Source organism: Rattus norvegicus, chromosome 17 (genome assembly GCF_036323735.1).
Source record: "Rattus norvegicus strain BN/NHsdMcwi chromosome 17, GRCr8, whole genome shotgun sequence".
Classification (NCBI taxonomy): domain Eukaryota; kingdom Metazoa; phylum Chordata; class Mammalia; order Rodentia; family Muridae; genus Rattus; species Rattus norvegicus.
Window position 1 is genome coordinate 9070001 of NC_086035.1, and position 15299 is coordinate 9085299.

The window sequence follows — 15299 nt, forward strand, 5'->3', positions numbered from 1 at the left end:
CATACACACACATACACACACACCACCACCACACACACACACACACACACCACCACCACCACCACCACCACCACAGACACACACACACATACACACACATACACACACACACCACACACACCACCACACACACACACATACATACACACACATACACACACACACCACCACCACCACACACACACACACACACCACCACCACCACCACCACCACAGACACACACACACACATACACACACACATACCACACACACACACATATACACACACACACATACATACACACACACATACACACACACACACCACACACCACCACCACACACACACACATATACACACACACACATACATACACACACACATACACACACACACCACACACCACCACCACACACATATGCACACACATACACACACACATACACACACACATACCACACACCACCACCATACACACATACACACATACATACACACACACACCACCACCACACACACACATATACACACACACATACACACACACATACACACACACACCACACACACCACCACCACACACATATGCACACACATACACACACACATACCACACACCACCACCATACACACACACACACATACACACACATACACACACACCACACACACCACCACACACACACACATATACACACACACATACATACACACACACACCACACACCACCACCACACACATACACACACACATACACACACACACACATACCACACACCACCACCATACACACACACATACACACATACATACACACACATACACACACACATACACCACCACACACACACACACACCACCACCACCACAGACACACACACACACACACACACACACACACGCACGCACGCTATTAAAACAATAAGATAAACAGAATATATTTTTTTTTTTGGTTCTTTTTTTCGGAGCTAGGGACTGAACCCAGGGCCTTGCGCTTCCTAGGTAAGCGCTCTACCACTGAGCTAAATCCCCAGCCCCAACAGAATAATTTTTAAAATTTGATTTACTTTTTGCTAGTCAAAACTCCCAGATTCTGTTCTGGTTGATGGTATCAATATAAATTCCATGTGTAACTACCAAAAAGTTTCAGTTTCACTCGACAAGGCATAAGATGACAGCACTGGAAACTTTAACGAAAAAATAATTTTTTTTTTTTTTGGTTCCGTGTGCCTGTATTTTTCTCCCCCACAAAAATGGGTAGAGATGACATTTTAACAACTAAATGCTTGGCTGTTAAACATTTCTAATTTTGCTTTGTGGATTAAAGTCCTCTCTTGCACATACCGCTTTAAAAAAAAAAACATTGCCATAGTATGTGCTTTAATAATTTCATCCTTGTCGATCATATTATGTATTTAAGTGACCATCTTTCCCATCAGCCTCAAGAAGGACCTGGGTCTGGGTTCTGTAGTTCTAGCACAGAACGCGAGGCTCTAAGTGAGCAACAGATTACAAGTAAAGACCTGCCTGTTTCCTTGGTGTCTTTCGCCTCAGGCTGACCACAGGTGTGGTGGGATGATATCTAGGAATCTTCGGTAGGCGTTTTGCAGCCAGTGCTTGTCCATTGCAGAATGGGAATAATTCGTACCTGTCTCCAAGTGGGGTAGGGAGGAGCCAAGAGATGAGTGTGAAAAGTTCTCAGCAGAAATTAGTAATTCGCTCATCATTTAACGGACAATTAAGTTCCTAGGCCCCCTATCACAGCACCAAACGTGTTTCTCCTGTAGGTACGCAGCCTTTCAGATTAGTGCTTAGGACAGGATCTCGTCCGCCCTGGGCTAGTCTCCTGGGAAGCACAGGGAGGTGGCCTTATTAAAAATGGCGCTGGCGGCTTCGGAGGCAACTGCGGCGGCGCGGACTCAGCGTGCCCTCTGACCTGTTGGCAGCAGGCGGGGAGGGGCGCCGGGCGCCGCCATATTGGCTGTTGTCCTGTGAGGGGAGCGGCGGCGGCGGCGGTGGCGGCGGTGGCGGCGGCGGCGGCGGCGGCGGAGGCGCGAGAGGAGTCAGCGAGCGGGGGAGCGGCGCGAGAGGCAGCATGACTCGGAGGCGGAGCAGGCCAAGCGGCGGCGCGGGCCGGCGGGAGCGGGCACGGACTGCGGGGCTGCAGAAGCCCCAGGCGCCCGAGCCGCAGCCGCCACCAAGCCTGGAAGCGGGAGCGGGTGCAGGGCCCCCGGAGGTGCCTGCGGAGCAGGATCGCGACGGACCCCGAGAGGAGGACGAGCCCAAGCTGGCTTCAGGCCCTCAGGTAGGACCGAGCAAGACGACTCCGACTGCCCGTCTGCTTACACCTCCCCAGAGCGGGAGCGGGAGTGGGGCGGGATTGGGCATGGACCATGCTGTGGGTCTGGGGCCAGATCCCAAGTCCGAAGCAGAAGCTTTCAACCCCTCTGCCGGGAATGGAGGCTGGACCCCTCTCCAAAGCCAAAGCTCAGCCAGCCCTCTTGCGACCCTTCTAAAGCTACCCGTTCAACCCCTACTCCGGAGCTAAATGTTCTGACCATTTATGCTCTCTGAGATTGGCTCAGATCCTGAGACCACCGCTTAGTTCTCTCCCCTTCCACTTCCCTTTGAGTCCACCTGATCCCTTGGCCCCAATAAGATCATCATCTCAGAGCGCCGGAACCTGCAAGGTTGCAGCCTCTGTGCGCCCCCCGCCCCCAGCAGCTTCAATCCTTCCCCTGCACCGTCTGCCTCCACTACCCTCAACAGCTGTACCTCTGCATCTGCCTTCTGGGATCTCCCTCCTTTCCCTACCCAGCAGAACAGTTGGAATAGAGAGTCAGGCGGCCCCAGAGACTTAGAACTCCACTAAAGAGAAAACCCTTGTTCTCTTACCTCCTGCCCCATAAGGCGCCCCCACTCCCACCCCCACCCACTCCAGTCCACTAGTTTGGTGAATCCTGTGATAGTAAGAGTTTTCAGGAGGATTCTCGAAAGCTTCCAGCTTGCCACCTGGAAGGTCACTTTCTTTTGAGCAAAAGAGAAAACAGGAGAGGCCGGGGTGGCGTGGGCCACAGATGATCAGGGAGGGTTGTAGCACCCGGGGCTGGGTGGCTTCCCCTAAGCTTGCTCTGACAAAAGAGTTTTGAGTTGGTTTTTTGGCTGAGCCTGCCGAGGAAGGCAGGCCCCTGCAGGAGTCTTGGAGGGTCGGATGCAGCGCCCGGATGAGGATGAGGCGTGGCGGAAGATGCGTTTGGCTCTGCAGACACTGCATCGGGCAGCAGGGGACTCTGGGAGGCTGGTGCAGCCTGAAGGCATGGCTCTTGACAGCCTTCTAGTAGAATCTCTGGAATTGTGCATGTGAGTGGGGATGCCATGTGGGGTACCATTCCTAGAAAGCTTTCCCTGACTCCCCCAGTTACACCAGTGCCCCCTTTGTGCCCGCAACCCTCTTTGCTTCCCTCTAATAGCACCACTCCTTCTGTGATGAAACTTGTTGATGTGTCTGTCCCAAGCCCTGAACTGTGAACACCAGGGGGTAGGAGGGTGCCATTTTTGTGCTCCTCTGTGCCTGACCCAGGCTTTGCCTATGCCGAGAAGTAACTAGGTGAATGAGGGAGAGATTGAATCAGGCCAGAGCCTGTGCTTATTGTAACCCACTTTTGATGCTGGTCTCCTTTGTGGCTGGTATCATGATGAGAGGATTTTAATTAATGAAAATGCCTCACTTCTTGAATATCAGGACCATGCCCAACATCCCGCTGTGCAGCCTAGGCTGTCACAACTTGGATTGTGCTCCTCCTGGGTCTCGAGTTTAAGCAAATGTTGCTTCCCCATCTAACCTGTTTTGACCCCCCACTAAGAGTCTTGTTATCTAGCAGAGGGCCGTGGAGCCAGCTGTCCGTTGTCCTCTTCCTTTCCCATTCAGACATACAATGCTCTAGGGTCCCTGTCCCATAGAGCCCAGAAAGTTTGGATGGTGTCTTAACCTTTCAGTTTCATTGAAATATAACCGTCCCCAAAAATTAGAACTTTGATTAGTTTTCCGATCCACGTTTTTACAGATTCTTGTCTCTGCTACGCTTGACCTAGGAATTCATTCCTTCATTCATGCCGGGCGATTAGCATACCTTACTTCTAACCTCTCCACCTCCCCTGTATTCTCCTCAGCATCCAGCACTAATGTGACGTATTAACCAATAACACAGTTCTTTGTCTGCGTTCCCATACAAACCGTAGAATGCAGGAACCTTGTCAGCTAGTCACCAGATCCCTGTCCTAGTGATTATCAGACATCAGTAAACAAACTAGAGAATATCACTGCCATTATCCTGTTCTCAGATGGGGACACAAACCCACAGCAATTAAACATTTACACAAATGACTCCTCCTTATACAAAAAAATACAATCACATAAAGATTCACTCTTATACAAGGGGACTGAAACAGCAACTCTGATTGGGCCCTACTGTTTGCTGAGGGTAGAAGTGAAATGCAAGAAATAGCTATTTGTGCTCTGGTCAAAAGACCCTGGTGTCGGGGTACAGGTTGGTCACTGCTCTGTCCACTGTCATATGTTTCTTAAGGATCTTGGTTTGCAACCCTCCTCACTTTTGTCTGGATGTAGAGTGGATAAGGAAGGTGAAATTTGGTGTTAATGTTACCTGCTGAACCAAGTCCATGGGTGGCAAATAAGACCACATCCAGCCCACAGACTCATTCTTAGATCGAAAACTCATACACTGTTTTATCTTTGTTTCTAATCTTAATGTAAGCTGGTATTTTGAAGCAACTGTGTGGTAAGGGGCGGCAGTTTGGGCCTGTAATTCTGTTCCAGCATCCGGGAAGCTGAGGAAGGAGGACAGCTTTGAGTTTAAAGCTAATCTGCACTACATAGCAAGTTACGGGCTAGCCTAGTCTATATCAGCCATCAGTAACAATAGGAAAGAATGAAGTAAAGTGTGTTTCATATTGCATTTGTGCCTCTCAGAACCCTGACGTCTTGCTGGTGCTGAGCCCATGTCTCTATAGAGTCCTCCTGAGCACTTGAGTGACAGAGCTTCCTTAGGTAGCCTTGCTCCGGCCTCATGGTTCTCTCTTAGCACTTAGCTCACTCATATAACCTGACACTTTCGGATACAATGTCTTAAGATTACTTGGGATCCCGAAAGGCCTTTCAGTTGTTCTAGCCCACTAAATCTGGTCTATTCACCCAAATTCTCCAACCCTCTTTTATTTCAAGATAAAGCTTAAACAGGTACTGTCTTATTAGCCAAGGGTGGTAGAAAGGTGGAGGCAGGTCAACTCAGAAAACCTCAAAGCAGTCCATGGAGGAAGCTAGAACAAGTTGACAGACTTGAGTTCAACTCCCCACCTTTCCTCCTGCCCTGTGTCTCAGAACTGCTTTCTTTCCCTGTTAGAGTGAGAGAACGTGAAGTGGCCTGGAGCTCAGAATCTCTTCTGGGTGGTGGGAGCTGTGCTGTGTGGCCAGAGCCAGCCTCACCTACTACTTCTACCAGCTGACTTTAGTCCCAAACCATTCAGCTTGCAGCCTGTGTGTGTGCTTAGAACCCTGGAGGCTTGCTAAGGAAGCTGGGGTTGGCAATGAGTTCACCCTTTCCCTCTCATCTCTGCATCGTCTCCTGGGACAACCCAGTTTAGTGCAAAGGGCCTCCAGAGACCTGGCTCTTCCCATGCTAAGAGTAAGTCTGTTCCCTTGAAGAACTGGCTGAGGTGATCAGTCGGTACCATTATTGAAACCATTTCATTCTGCTTAATTCACTCAGCAAGCTTCAAAATGATCCCTGCAACCAGGGCCTTTGTCTGAGGCACATAGAAGGTCAAGGTAGTTCCTATCCTCAGACCTTCCCCTGCTGGCTCATGTCTGTGCTACTTTCACGGCCAGTGGGAGGAAATGGTCTGAGGGGCCACCCTGCCTAGAACCACCTAGTTCTTTTTGTAAACCAGAAAGGGCTCTCTGCAAAAATGCCAATGACACCTGATGATAAGGACTTGCCCATTCAATTTAAAGATTTTAGTTTCTTTAAGATGTCTTAGAGTTACTAGCTTAATGTCTAATAATAGATAGATGGTTATGATCTAACACTTACTTATTGTACCTAGAAATTTTTAGAATGGGGACCATTTTAGTTAAATCACTTTAAGGGTATATGTTTGTTATGCGTGATCTTCATTGCTCAATACATAGCTGTTGGGTACCTCACAGTGCGGGCTCACTGGTACTCAGGCCAGGCATATCATGCTGTCACACCCAGTGTGTCACACCCAGTGTCCTCCTGCCTAGCAGTCATTTATTCTGCCAACACTAAGTGAGCCCTTTATACCAGACACTGGACTAGCTGCAAAAGGAGAAGGGAATCAAACCTGGTTCCTGTCCTTAGGGAGCTAATATGGTATGGCAAATCCTGTATCCTCTGAAGTGGCCTTTGGGAGTGCTTTAACCCTCCTTTGTTTGTAAAATGACCGTGAGTCCAGGCTTACGTGGTTAATGTTAAGGACCAGCGAGTCACACGTGTCAAGCACTCAGCACAATGGTAGCTACGACTGTAGGTGCTTACTGCTTTAGATGCCCAAGACATGGTAACCCAGGGAATGCTGAAGCAGAGAAGCTTCCTAGAGCCTCATCGTCATGGTTGAATGTCTCCAGAAAGTAAGGTAGAGAAAGGCAGCAGTGCCTACAACATCAATTCTCAACCTTCCTAACGTCGTGACCCTTTAATACAGTTTCTCGTGTGTAGTGACTCCCCAACCGTAACACCGTTTTTGCTGCTACTTCACAACTGTAACTTTGCTTCAGTTATGAATTGTAATGTAAACATCTGCTATAAGAACCCTGTGAAAGGGTCCCCAAGGGGTCAGGAACTGCAGGTTGAGAACCACTAGTCTACAAAGAAGGATAAGCAGTGTCTGGACTCACTTGGAGAGCAGGGAGAACGCAGGCTGTGCTCCACTGCAGGCGGTTTGGGCAGTGGAGAAAGTAAGGGATGTGTGAAGTAGGGAGGCAGATGGTGTGGTCGATCCTCTGAGATAGTGTGAGAACGTAAGTCTGTGGGAGAGGCAGCTGGGTCTGCTCTCTACTCCGCATCTCCTAACCTCAGCCTAAGTAATGGCCACATCCTTTGTTCAGCTCCATCCCTGACCTATCCAACTAGGTCCATTTCTAGATTCTTGTAGGTGATTTTGAGTGTGGCTGGATCTGAGAGCTGCTAACTTGAGGAAGTCTAGCATTGTGTTTTGTTTGGTTTGGTTTGGTTTGGTTTGGTTTTAAGGGGCTAGAGTCTGAGGATAAAGCTCAATGGTAGAAAATTTGTATAAGGTTTAAGGTCTGGGGGGTTGGGGATTTAGCTCAGTGGTAGAGGGCTTGCCTAGCAAGCTCAAGGCCCTGAATTCGGTCCCCAGCTCCGAAAAAAAGAAAAAAAAAGGTTTAAGGTCTGGGGTTTGATTCCTAGAATCATGTTAAAAAAAAAAAAAAAAAACCAAAAACGGGCTGAAGAGTTGGCGCAGGTTTAAGAGCACTGGCTGCTCTTCCAGAGGATCTGGGTTCAATTCCCAGCACCCACATGGTGGATCACACTATAATACCTGTTCCGGGGAACCCAACACCTTTTGACCTCTATGGGCACCAGACACACATGCAGACAAAACATTCATACATTTAAAATTTAAAAACAAAAGCGCTCACTTTCCTCCACTTCTCGAGTTGACTATTCAGCTGCTAGTCTTCTGTTGAGTAATAGTCTACTGTGTGTCTCTGCTGAATGATCAGAACACGGTGATTCTTGGAACACTGTCTGTCTTTGGAGGCTTTGTGGAGATAACAGATCTAAACAATTAAGGTGTGTGAGATAGGGCCATGCCTGGTGGCGCAGGCCTGTGGTTCCAGCATTGAAGCGGAGGTCAGTGGATCTCTATGATGTTGAGGCCAGCCAACCCTGTTCTTTCTTTTGTTTGTGTGTTTAAGTTAGGCAATCACTCTATTGTAGAGAGCCCTGTTCCTACTGACTGTGAACTTAGGGGATTTGTAATGGGGAAAAGGAGTGTTTAATGGTCCTTCTTGGGCAGGTAAGACCTCAGGAAAGAAAAGCTTGTATCATATGAAGGGTCTGAGTTTCCACCTTTTGTATCCTCCTCATCCTTCAAATTGGCTAGGCATCAGCAGAGTAGCAGGAAGGATGCTGCAGTTTATAACCTGCCCACCTCCCCTTTATCCTCCACCCAAAGCTCATGGCTCCCCTTTCGATTTACCCCATTAGAATAAATGGAGTAGGTATCTTTATTCTGAAAAGGGCTGTGGGAAGACTAAGGCAGGAAGAAAGGACAAGAGGAGCTGCTAACTGAAGATCCCCTAGAAAACGAGGGCCATGTTTTATAACATGGGGGTTCAAAGACGCCTTGAAGGTCACTGTTTAGTTCTCTGTCCTGTGCTTCAAGTAATACATTTGGTTTGGGCAAGTCTTACTTAGTAAGTTTCCCTATCATTTCTTCCAGGGCAGAAGAGGAAAGAAACTAACGGGTATTGCGCACCTACTGTGTGCCAGACCCAGGCCAGGTACTTTACATAATTTATTTCCTTCTGTCCTCACAACTCTGTGAAGTATGGTGTTATTCCCATTTCATAAACTGAGAAACCTGAGACCCAGAATTTGAGTACTTTCAAAATACTGAAAATGGCAGAACGAGGATTTGAACTTAGAACAATGTCTCCAAAGTTCATGCTCTTTCCCAGTGAGAGACCTGTCCTGAGTGGTAGAGCAGCAGTTGGCCCAAGCATCTGGGTAAATGAGCAGCTTGGGCTCTCTCTGGCTGCTTGTACTGAAGCAGATTGAGTGTGTGGGTTAGGCCTGTGGGATCATCAGGATCAGCCGGCCTCACTGCATCTCCTTACTCAGCTTAAACGACCCGAGAGTTCTCTACCAACTGGCCGTAGAGAAGGAAGCGGTTTTCTGCCTACTGGAAGGGCCGTGCTTGAGTAAGAATCACAGTAAATGTTCTAAACCATCGCAGCTCTGATTTCCAATGTTCTGAGAGTCTTAGTTCTCTCTCATTGCTGTCCTGCCAGCCATCTCTCCAGCATAGCCGGTCAGGACAGGGACTGGTTTTGCTGTTTTTGTTTTTTTTTTTTTTTTTTGGTTCTTTTTTTTTTTTTCTTTTTTTTCGGAGCTGGGGACCGAACCCAGGGCCTTGCGCTTCCTAGGCAAGCGCTCTACCACTGAGCTAAATCCCCAACCCCGGCTTTGCTGTTTTAAATTCTATTCCTGATGTTAAGTAACTGAGACACTGAGCCATAAGGGCTTTAAATTCTGTTTATTTAATGAACACCTGCTGTGTGGCAGGCAACAAGCCATACTTGGTTTCTGGACATACATAAATGATCTACAGTCACTCCATGCCTCAGAGAGCTACGTTCTGCCAGAAATATGGCACAGCGTGACAGGTGTTACCCTAAAAGAATTGTTTTAACTTAGAAACTTCAGAAAGTTTCATTGACCTCTGGTAGGATCTTGTGGGGTGCTAGGAATTTACCACAGAGTTGTCCAGTGTGTGGAACGAAGGTGGACATGAGAAATTGAAGCTGCTGTAGTCCTCTACTTTGCCTGGGCGTCAGGGAAGCTCTTGGAGTTTAGTGTCTTGAGAGGGTAGTGTTCTCCTGGGCTATTTCAGAAGAGAATTTGGAACCTGTCGCAGAGCAGCTGGCTAGATACAGCATGTGTCTTGGGAAATCTGGTGCAAACATGCATGAACTCTTGGGACGGAGAGGAACTCCTGGGAGGAGACTAGGCTAAATGTTGAAATTCAGCCCAGCTTCAGAACAGATCTTGGCACCTGTCTGGTCTGCTAACCAGGGCTATTTTCTGACACTTGGCAAACTGGACCAAGAAAGCCAACGTAAAAAAGTCGAGTCACGCCCCCAAAAGCTGCCTCGACACACCACAGCTATATAATTGTTGATAAGGATTATTGCCTAGCACACAGTAGGCCCGGGGTTTGATCTCAAGAACTGGGAGAAAAGACTAATAATGTTTAAGTTAGCACATTAATATAAATCACAATTCTTATTAAAAAATATCTATATAGGGCCATGCGATGGCCCAGTAGGTCAGGTCTCCTGCCTCCAAGCCTGGTGAGCTGAGCTCAGTCCCTGGGACCCTCATGATGCAGGGAGGAGACTGCTGAAGTTGTCCTACTGTTCACACATGTGTGTACTGTGTGCTCCTGTGCATGAAAGCTATATATTTAACTTTATATATTAAGATAAGATGGTCCTGTTTTCACTTTTGCAAATTTTTTAATAGAGTGAAAATAGGAGGCGTGCTGTGCAAGTGTGAGGATCAGAGTTTAGCCAGTCGGGTGATGTGTATCTACAACCCCAGCATGGAGCTAGGGTGGTACACGCGAAGGCAAGAGGCTAGCTGAGGCATACTGGCCCACCAGCCAGCCTGGCCAAAAATGACAGGCCCCAGGTTCAGATTGGAGCCACCTGGTCTCAAGGAAATAAGGTGGAGAGGGATAGAAGGGGCACTGCACATCCTCCTCTGGCCTCCACATGCACTTCTGGGTACAGGCACCTGTACACATCCTGCCCACCATGCAAAAGCCATAGCTCAGTGTTAAGTCTTTGTATTTATTTTACGTTAAAAATCCATTGTCTGATCCTCGCACGGTTATGCATCCCTTCAATCCCAAAACTGGCACATCTCTGAGTTCAAGCCAGGCTGGTCTACGAGTGAGACCCTACCTCCAAATAAGAGTGAAAACAGTAGGGGCTGGGGATTTAGCTCAGTGGTAGAGCGCTTACCTAGGAAGCGCAAGGCCCTGGGTTCGGTCCCCAGCTCCGAAAAAAAGAACAAAAAAAAAAAAGAGTGAAAACAGTAAAGTCTGGTGTGCGCCTAGCACTGCAGACGGAGTCCTCACAAATGTGTAATGCTGGGAAACCATGCCTTATAGTCACTGGGAAATGGATTTTATTCTCATGCCAAAAAGTACCATCGGGCAGTCACACTGATTCCTCAGACGCTCTGAGGCTCACAGAGGTGACACAAGTTTTCCCAAAGTCTATAAGTTTTTATTTGTTTATATTTTCACTCTGTAGCCCACTCTGGCCACAAACTCATGGTAGTCCTCCTGTCTCAGCTTCCTGAAGTGGTGGGATTAGAGGTATGAGCCACCGTGTCAACTTTCAATTTGAATTTTTAATTGAAAGCTTGAATTTTTATCTTTGGCCACAAATTTGTGAGTTTTTCTTGAAGTAATGGGCTTATTTTGTTTGTTTATTTTTTTGAGAAAATGTCTACTAATATTCTTGTCTAAATATCAGAGACATTCTTTCAAGGAAAAACTGGTATTGCATGAAATTTAAAAAAAAGAAAAGAAAAGAAACTCCTTTAACTTAATGCTTCTTGGACCAAGCAGAAATAGTTGGGTTTGTAGGGAAGTAGAGACACCAGATTCAGTGGCCGAAAATCCCAGCTCCCTGAAGCCTGGCTCCCTGCTCTGGGATGTGCACACTACATCCAGGTTCCTTTGAGCCATCCGTCACTATAGAGACTCTAGAAACCTTTTTGACAAGATACAAAATCAACAGAACCACTAGAGTTTTTTCTTCATGGTTTGCTTTAGACTAACCCTGTACCCCAGAGGCTCTGAAATTTAATCTAAGGTGAGTGGGAACAATTAGCTCCTGCCCAGGGATTCTGGGTTTAAGAATTAGTTCCCTGAGCCTTTATGAAGAAAAAAACACTAGGTGTTTTCATTCACTTGATGACCATGTTTTGGTTCAGAAATAACAAGACAGCTTAGAGAAGAGCTTTCTGAAAGCCAGGGTTCACAGACTCAAGGTGTAAGGGACTTCGTTGGCCAGAGTTGAAAAATAATGGGTACTGCAGTTAGAAGGAGCCCTGAGCTTCACTCAGCCACAGCTTTAATGGAAAGAATTGTTACATCTCTTAGGTCTTGGGCACCTCACCACCCTTAACAATGAATGATACAGGCTGGCAAGAGGTCTTAGCAGTAAGATCCATACTGCCAAGGCTAATAACCTTAGCTGAATTCCTGGACCCACACAGTAGAAAGAGAATTTCTCCTGAAAATTGTTCTCTGACCTTCCCCCGTTTGCCATTGTGTACACGTACCCGAACATTGCATGCGTGCACGCGCGCACACACACACACACACACACACACACACACACACACACACTCAATGTAGTTTCAGAGTGAAAGCTGGAGAGATGGCTCAGTGGTTAAGGGTATGAACTACTGGGGTTGGGGATTTAGCTCAGTGGTAGAGCACTTGCCTAGCAAGCTCAAGGCCCTGGGTTCGGTCCCCAGCTCCGAAAAAAAAGAAAAGAAAAGAAAAAAAAAGACAATGAACTACTCTTGCAAAGGCCCTGAGTTTGATTCCCAGTACCCACGTTGAGGTGACTCACAACTGCCTTTAAATTATTCCCGATATCTCTGGCTTCCAAAAGTACCTGTAAACACATACAGGCATAATTAAAAATAATGAAAACCTACTTAGAAAAATAAATAAAAATTAAAGCAGATATGAAAATGTCAAGAGACAGACATGGAGGCATACGCCTGTAGTCCTAGTCCTCAGGAGGCTGAGGCAGGAAGACCATGAGTTCAAAGGTAGCCTGGGCTTACAGTGAATGCTGCCCCCCTCCCCTATTTATTTTCCTTGAGACAGGGTTTCTCTGTGGAGCCTCTGAAGGCTGTCCTGGAACTCACGCTGTAGAAGACCAACTTTAGACATTCCTCTGCCTCTGCCTCCCAAGCACTGGGGTTAAAGGTGTACCTGCTGTCACCCCCATACCCATCCCTGGCTGAGACTCTTTCTCAAAACAAGAAACAGAGCAAATCTAGCCCCACAGCACCTTGTGTCCAGAGAAAGACATCAGAGACTAAGCGCTTTGGGGGTGGCCCTTCCAAATTGCATGGTCCTGAAGCTAAGCCCTCGTGTAGCCTTGTTAGAGCAAACAGCCATGGGGCTACTTTAGAAATTAAGTACCTACTGTCTTGATCCCAGTCACTGAGTGGTTTTTTTTTTCTACAGTTGCTTAGACCTTAGATGGTGTCTGTGGTTCAATTAAAGCTTAATTAGTGTTCCATGTTATTTCTTCCTTTATCAGGAAAGAGCCTGCCCTATAGAATGACTTTCATTAATGGCTAATTCATTTATTTTGTGGCCTAATTTAGCTCTAGAAAGAGTCACACTATTTTCTTAGCTGGGAACATGTTACTGTAATCCTTGCAGATTTGAAATTGGAGCCAGATAGGTAGAGGGGCAGGCTAGAGAGGTGAGGCCCTGCTCTCTGGGAAGCAGTAATCTCAAGGCTGGCCTCACCAAGCTGCCTGCTTAGTGTAGTGCTGTGAAGATGCTTCACAGAGCTGATGAGTGAGCTGTGAGCTAGGCTTGGCTGCTCCAACACTCGGGAAGACAGGTAGGCATAAATTCGAGGGAGTCTGGCCTACATAGTGAGCTCCAGGACAGCCATTCCTCTCTAGGATGGTCTAGAGGGGTGTGGACTTACACTGAGGTCTTTAAGGCCTTAGCTCTTGTCAGGAAATGGAGATGAGCAGGTCTTAAGTAGAAGACTCCCTTTAACAAAGGGAGGAGAAGCAGGGAGGTGCAGGTATTGGGGACTTAAGCTTGTGACTTTCTAGGGTTAAAGGCAGAGACTCAGATATTCAATAGAAGCCAGACAAGGAGGTGTATAACTAATCCTGTCACATAGATGGCTGAAGCAGGATTACTACAAGTTTAAGGGCAGCCTCAGCTATACTGTGAGATTCTGTCAACCCCAAAACCCCACCCCCAAAAAGAAATCTAAGGTCTTGCATTCATTGTATATGACAAGTTCTCGGTTGTATAAGATTCAGTATCATGGGGTTGGGGATTTAGCTCAGTGGTAGAGCGCTTGCCTAGGAAGCGCAAGGCCCTGGGTTCGGTCCCCAGCTTCGAAAAAAAGAACCAAAAAAAAAAAAAAAGAAAGATTCAGTATCATTATCCCATCTTCAGAGGGAGTAAGCAGGGCCTAGTCAGTATCATACAGCTCATGCATGGTTGTCGCTCAGGAGGAGTACCAAAGCCAGTGCTTCCTGCTGACCACAGCACTTCCCACAATTACTTTGACTCCGAGTGCAGTCACATTGGCCACACACTTAAAATTATAAGAGTTCTGCATTTGATTTTGAAAGAAAGTAGAGGGACTGGAGAGATGGCTCAGCGGTTAAGAGCACCGACTGCTCTTCCAGAGGTCCTGAGTTCAATTCCCAGCAACCACATGGTGGCTCACAACCATCTGTAATGGGATCCGATGCCCTCTTCTGGTGTGTCTGAAGACAGCTACAGTGTACTTGTATATGATAAATAAATAAATCTTTAAAAAAAAAGAAAGTAGAAAAAGCATTTTTAAAATTTATGTATATAATATTTTACCTACATGTGTGGCTATGTACCATGTACCTGCCCAGTGCAAGCAGAGGCCAGAAGAAGGGAGTGGGCCCTCTGGAAATGGAGTTAAGACACTTTTGTGACCTTCCATGGAGCTGCTGGGAGTCGAACACAAGTCCTCTGGAAGGACAGTCAGTGCTTTTATGCCACCTCCGCAGCCCTGAGAAGGCGTTGTTTTGAACTATCAAAACCATATCAGAGCGCAAGGCCCTGGGTTCGGTCCCCAGCTCCGGGGGGGGGGGGGACGACATATCAGCCAGGCATAGTGGTACTCACATTTAGGGAGGCAAAGACAGGTGAATCTCTTAAGTTCAATGCTAGCCTGACCTACATAGTGAGTTCCAGGCTACCCTATGGCTACATAAATGCTCTGCCCCCCCCCTCCCCACCCCAAAAAGCATAAAACCAAAATATTTTAAACCCCTATATATTGTACTGTATAGTGTATATAAAAATTTTACATGTACCTGGTCCTCCTGATTTTGATCTCTAGCATGAAGAGGAGAAAAGACTGATTTAAAGGATATTTTTACTATTTTCAAGCTTTTCTTCCTGACCAGACGTGCTGGCACATGCTCATAATCCTAGCACTTAGGAGTAGGTGCAAGAAGATGAGGAATTTAGGACCACCCCTTGCTAAATAATGCTCAAAACCAGCCTGACCTTCGTGAGACCCTGTCTCAAAAAGATAAAACAAGAAAATACCTAGCAGCCACAACCCCATGTCATGATTTTAGGATCATCGAGTCCTAGTGAGGGGAGAGCTGTCTCGAGGGTCCTCGTCCTGGGTTGCCATGGCATTCTGACATACCACTAGGCTCTAAGCCCTGCGTGCTGGGA

General features: G+C 47.1%; 1 protein-coding gene across 15 annotated transcripts in view; it reads left to right on the forward strand.

The window, feature by feature from the left end:
- The first annotated feature begins 1973 nt into the window (after nt 1–1973).
- Nucleotides 1974–15299, forward strand: part of Fam193b (family with sequence similarity 193, member B) — a 32686-nt gene continuing 19360 nt past the window's right edge. For 2 of the 15 annotated variants that reach the window (XM_006253651.5, XM_063276686.1), the window contains exons 1-2: nt 3207–3344; nt 8493–8553. Coding sequence is in view for 6 of the 15 variants with exons in the window: in XM_039096003.2 (XP_038951931.1) it covers nt 2080–2289 (210 nt within the window). In the remaining 9 variants the exon portion in view is untranslated. Of the gene's footprint in view, nt 3345–8492; nt 8554–15299 lie in introns of all 15 variants that reach the window. The other 13 variants (XR_005495313.2, XM_039096003.2, XM_039095995.2 and 10 more) reach the window with 11 other exon arrangements.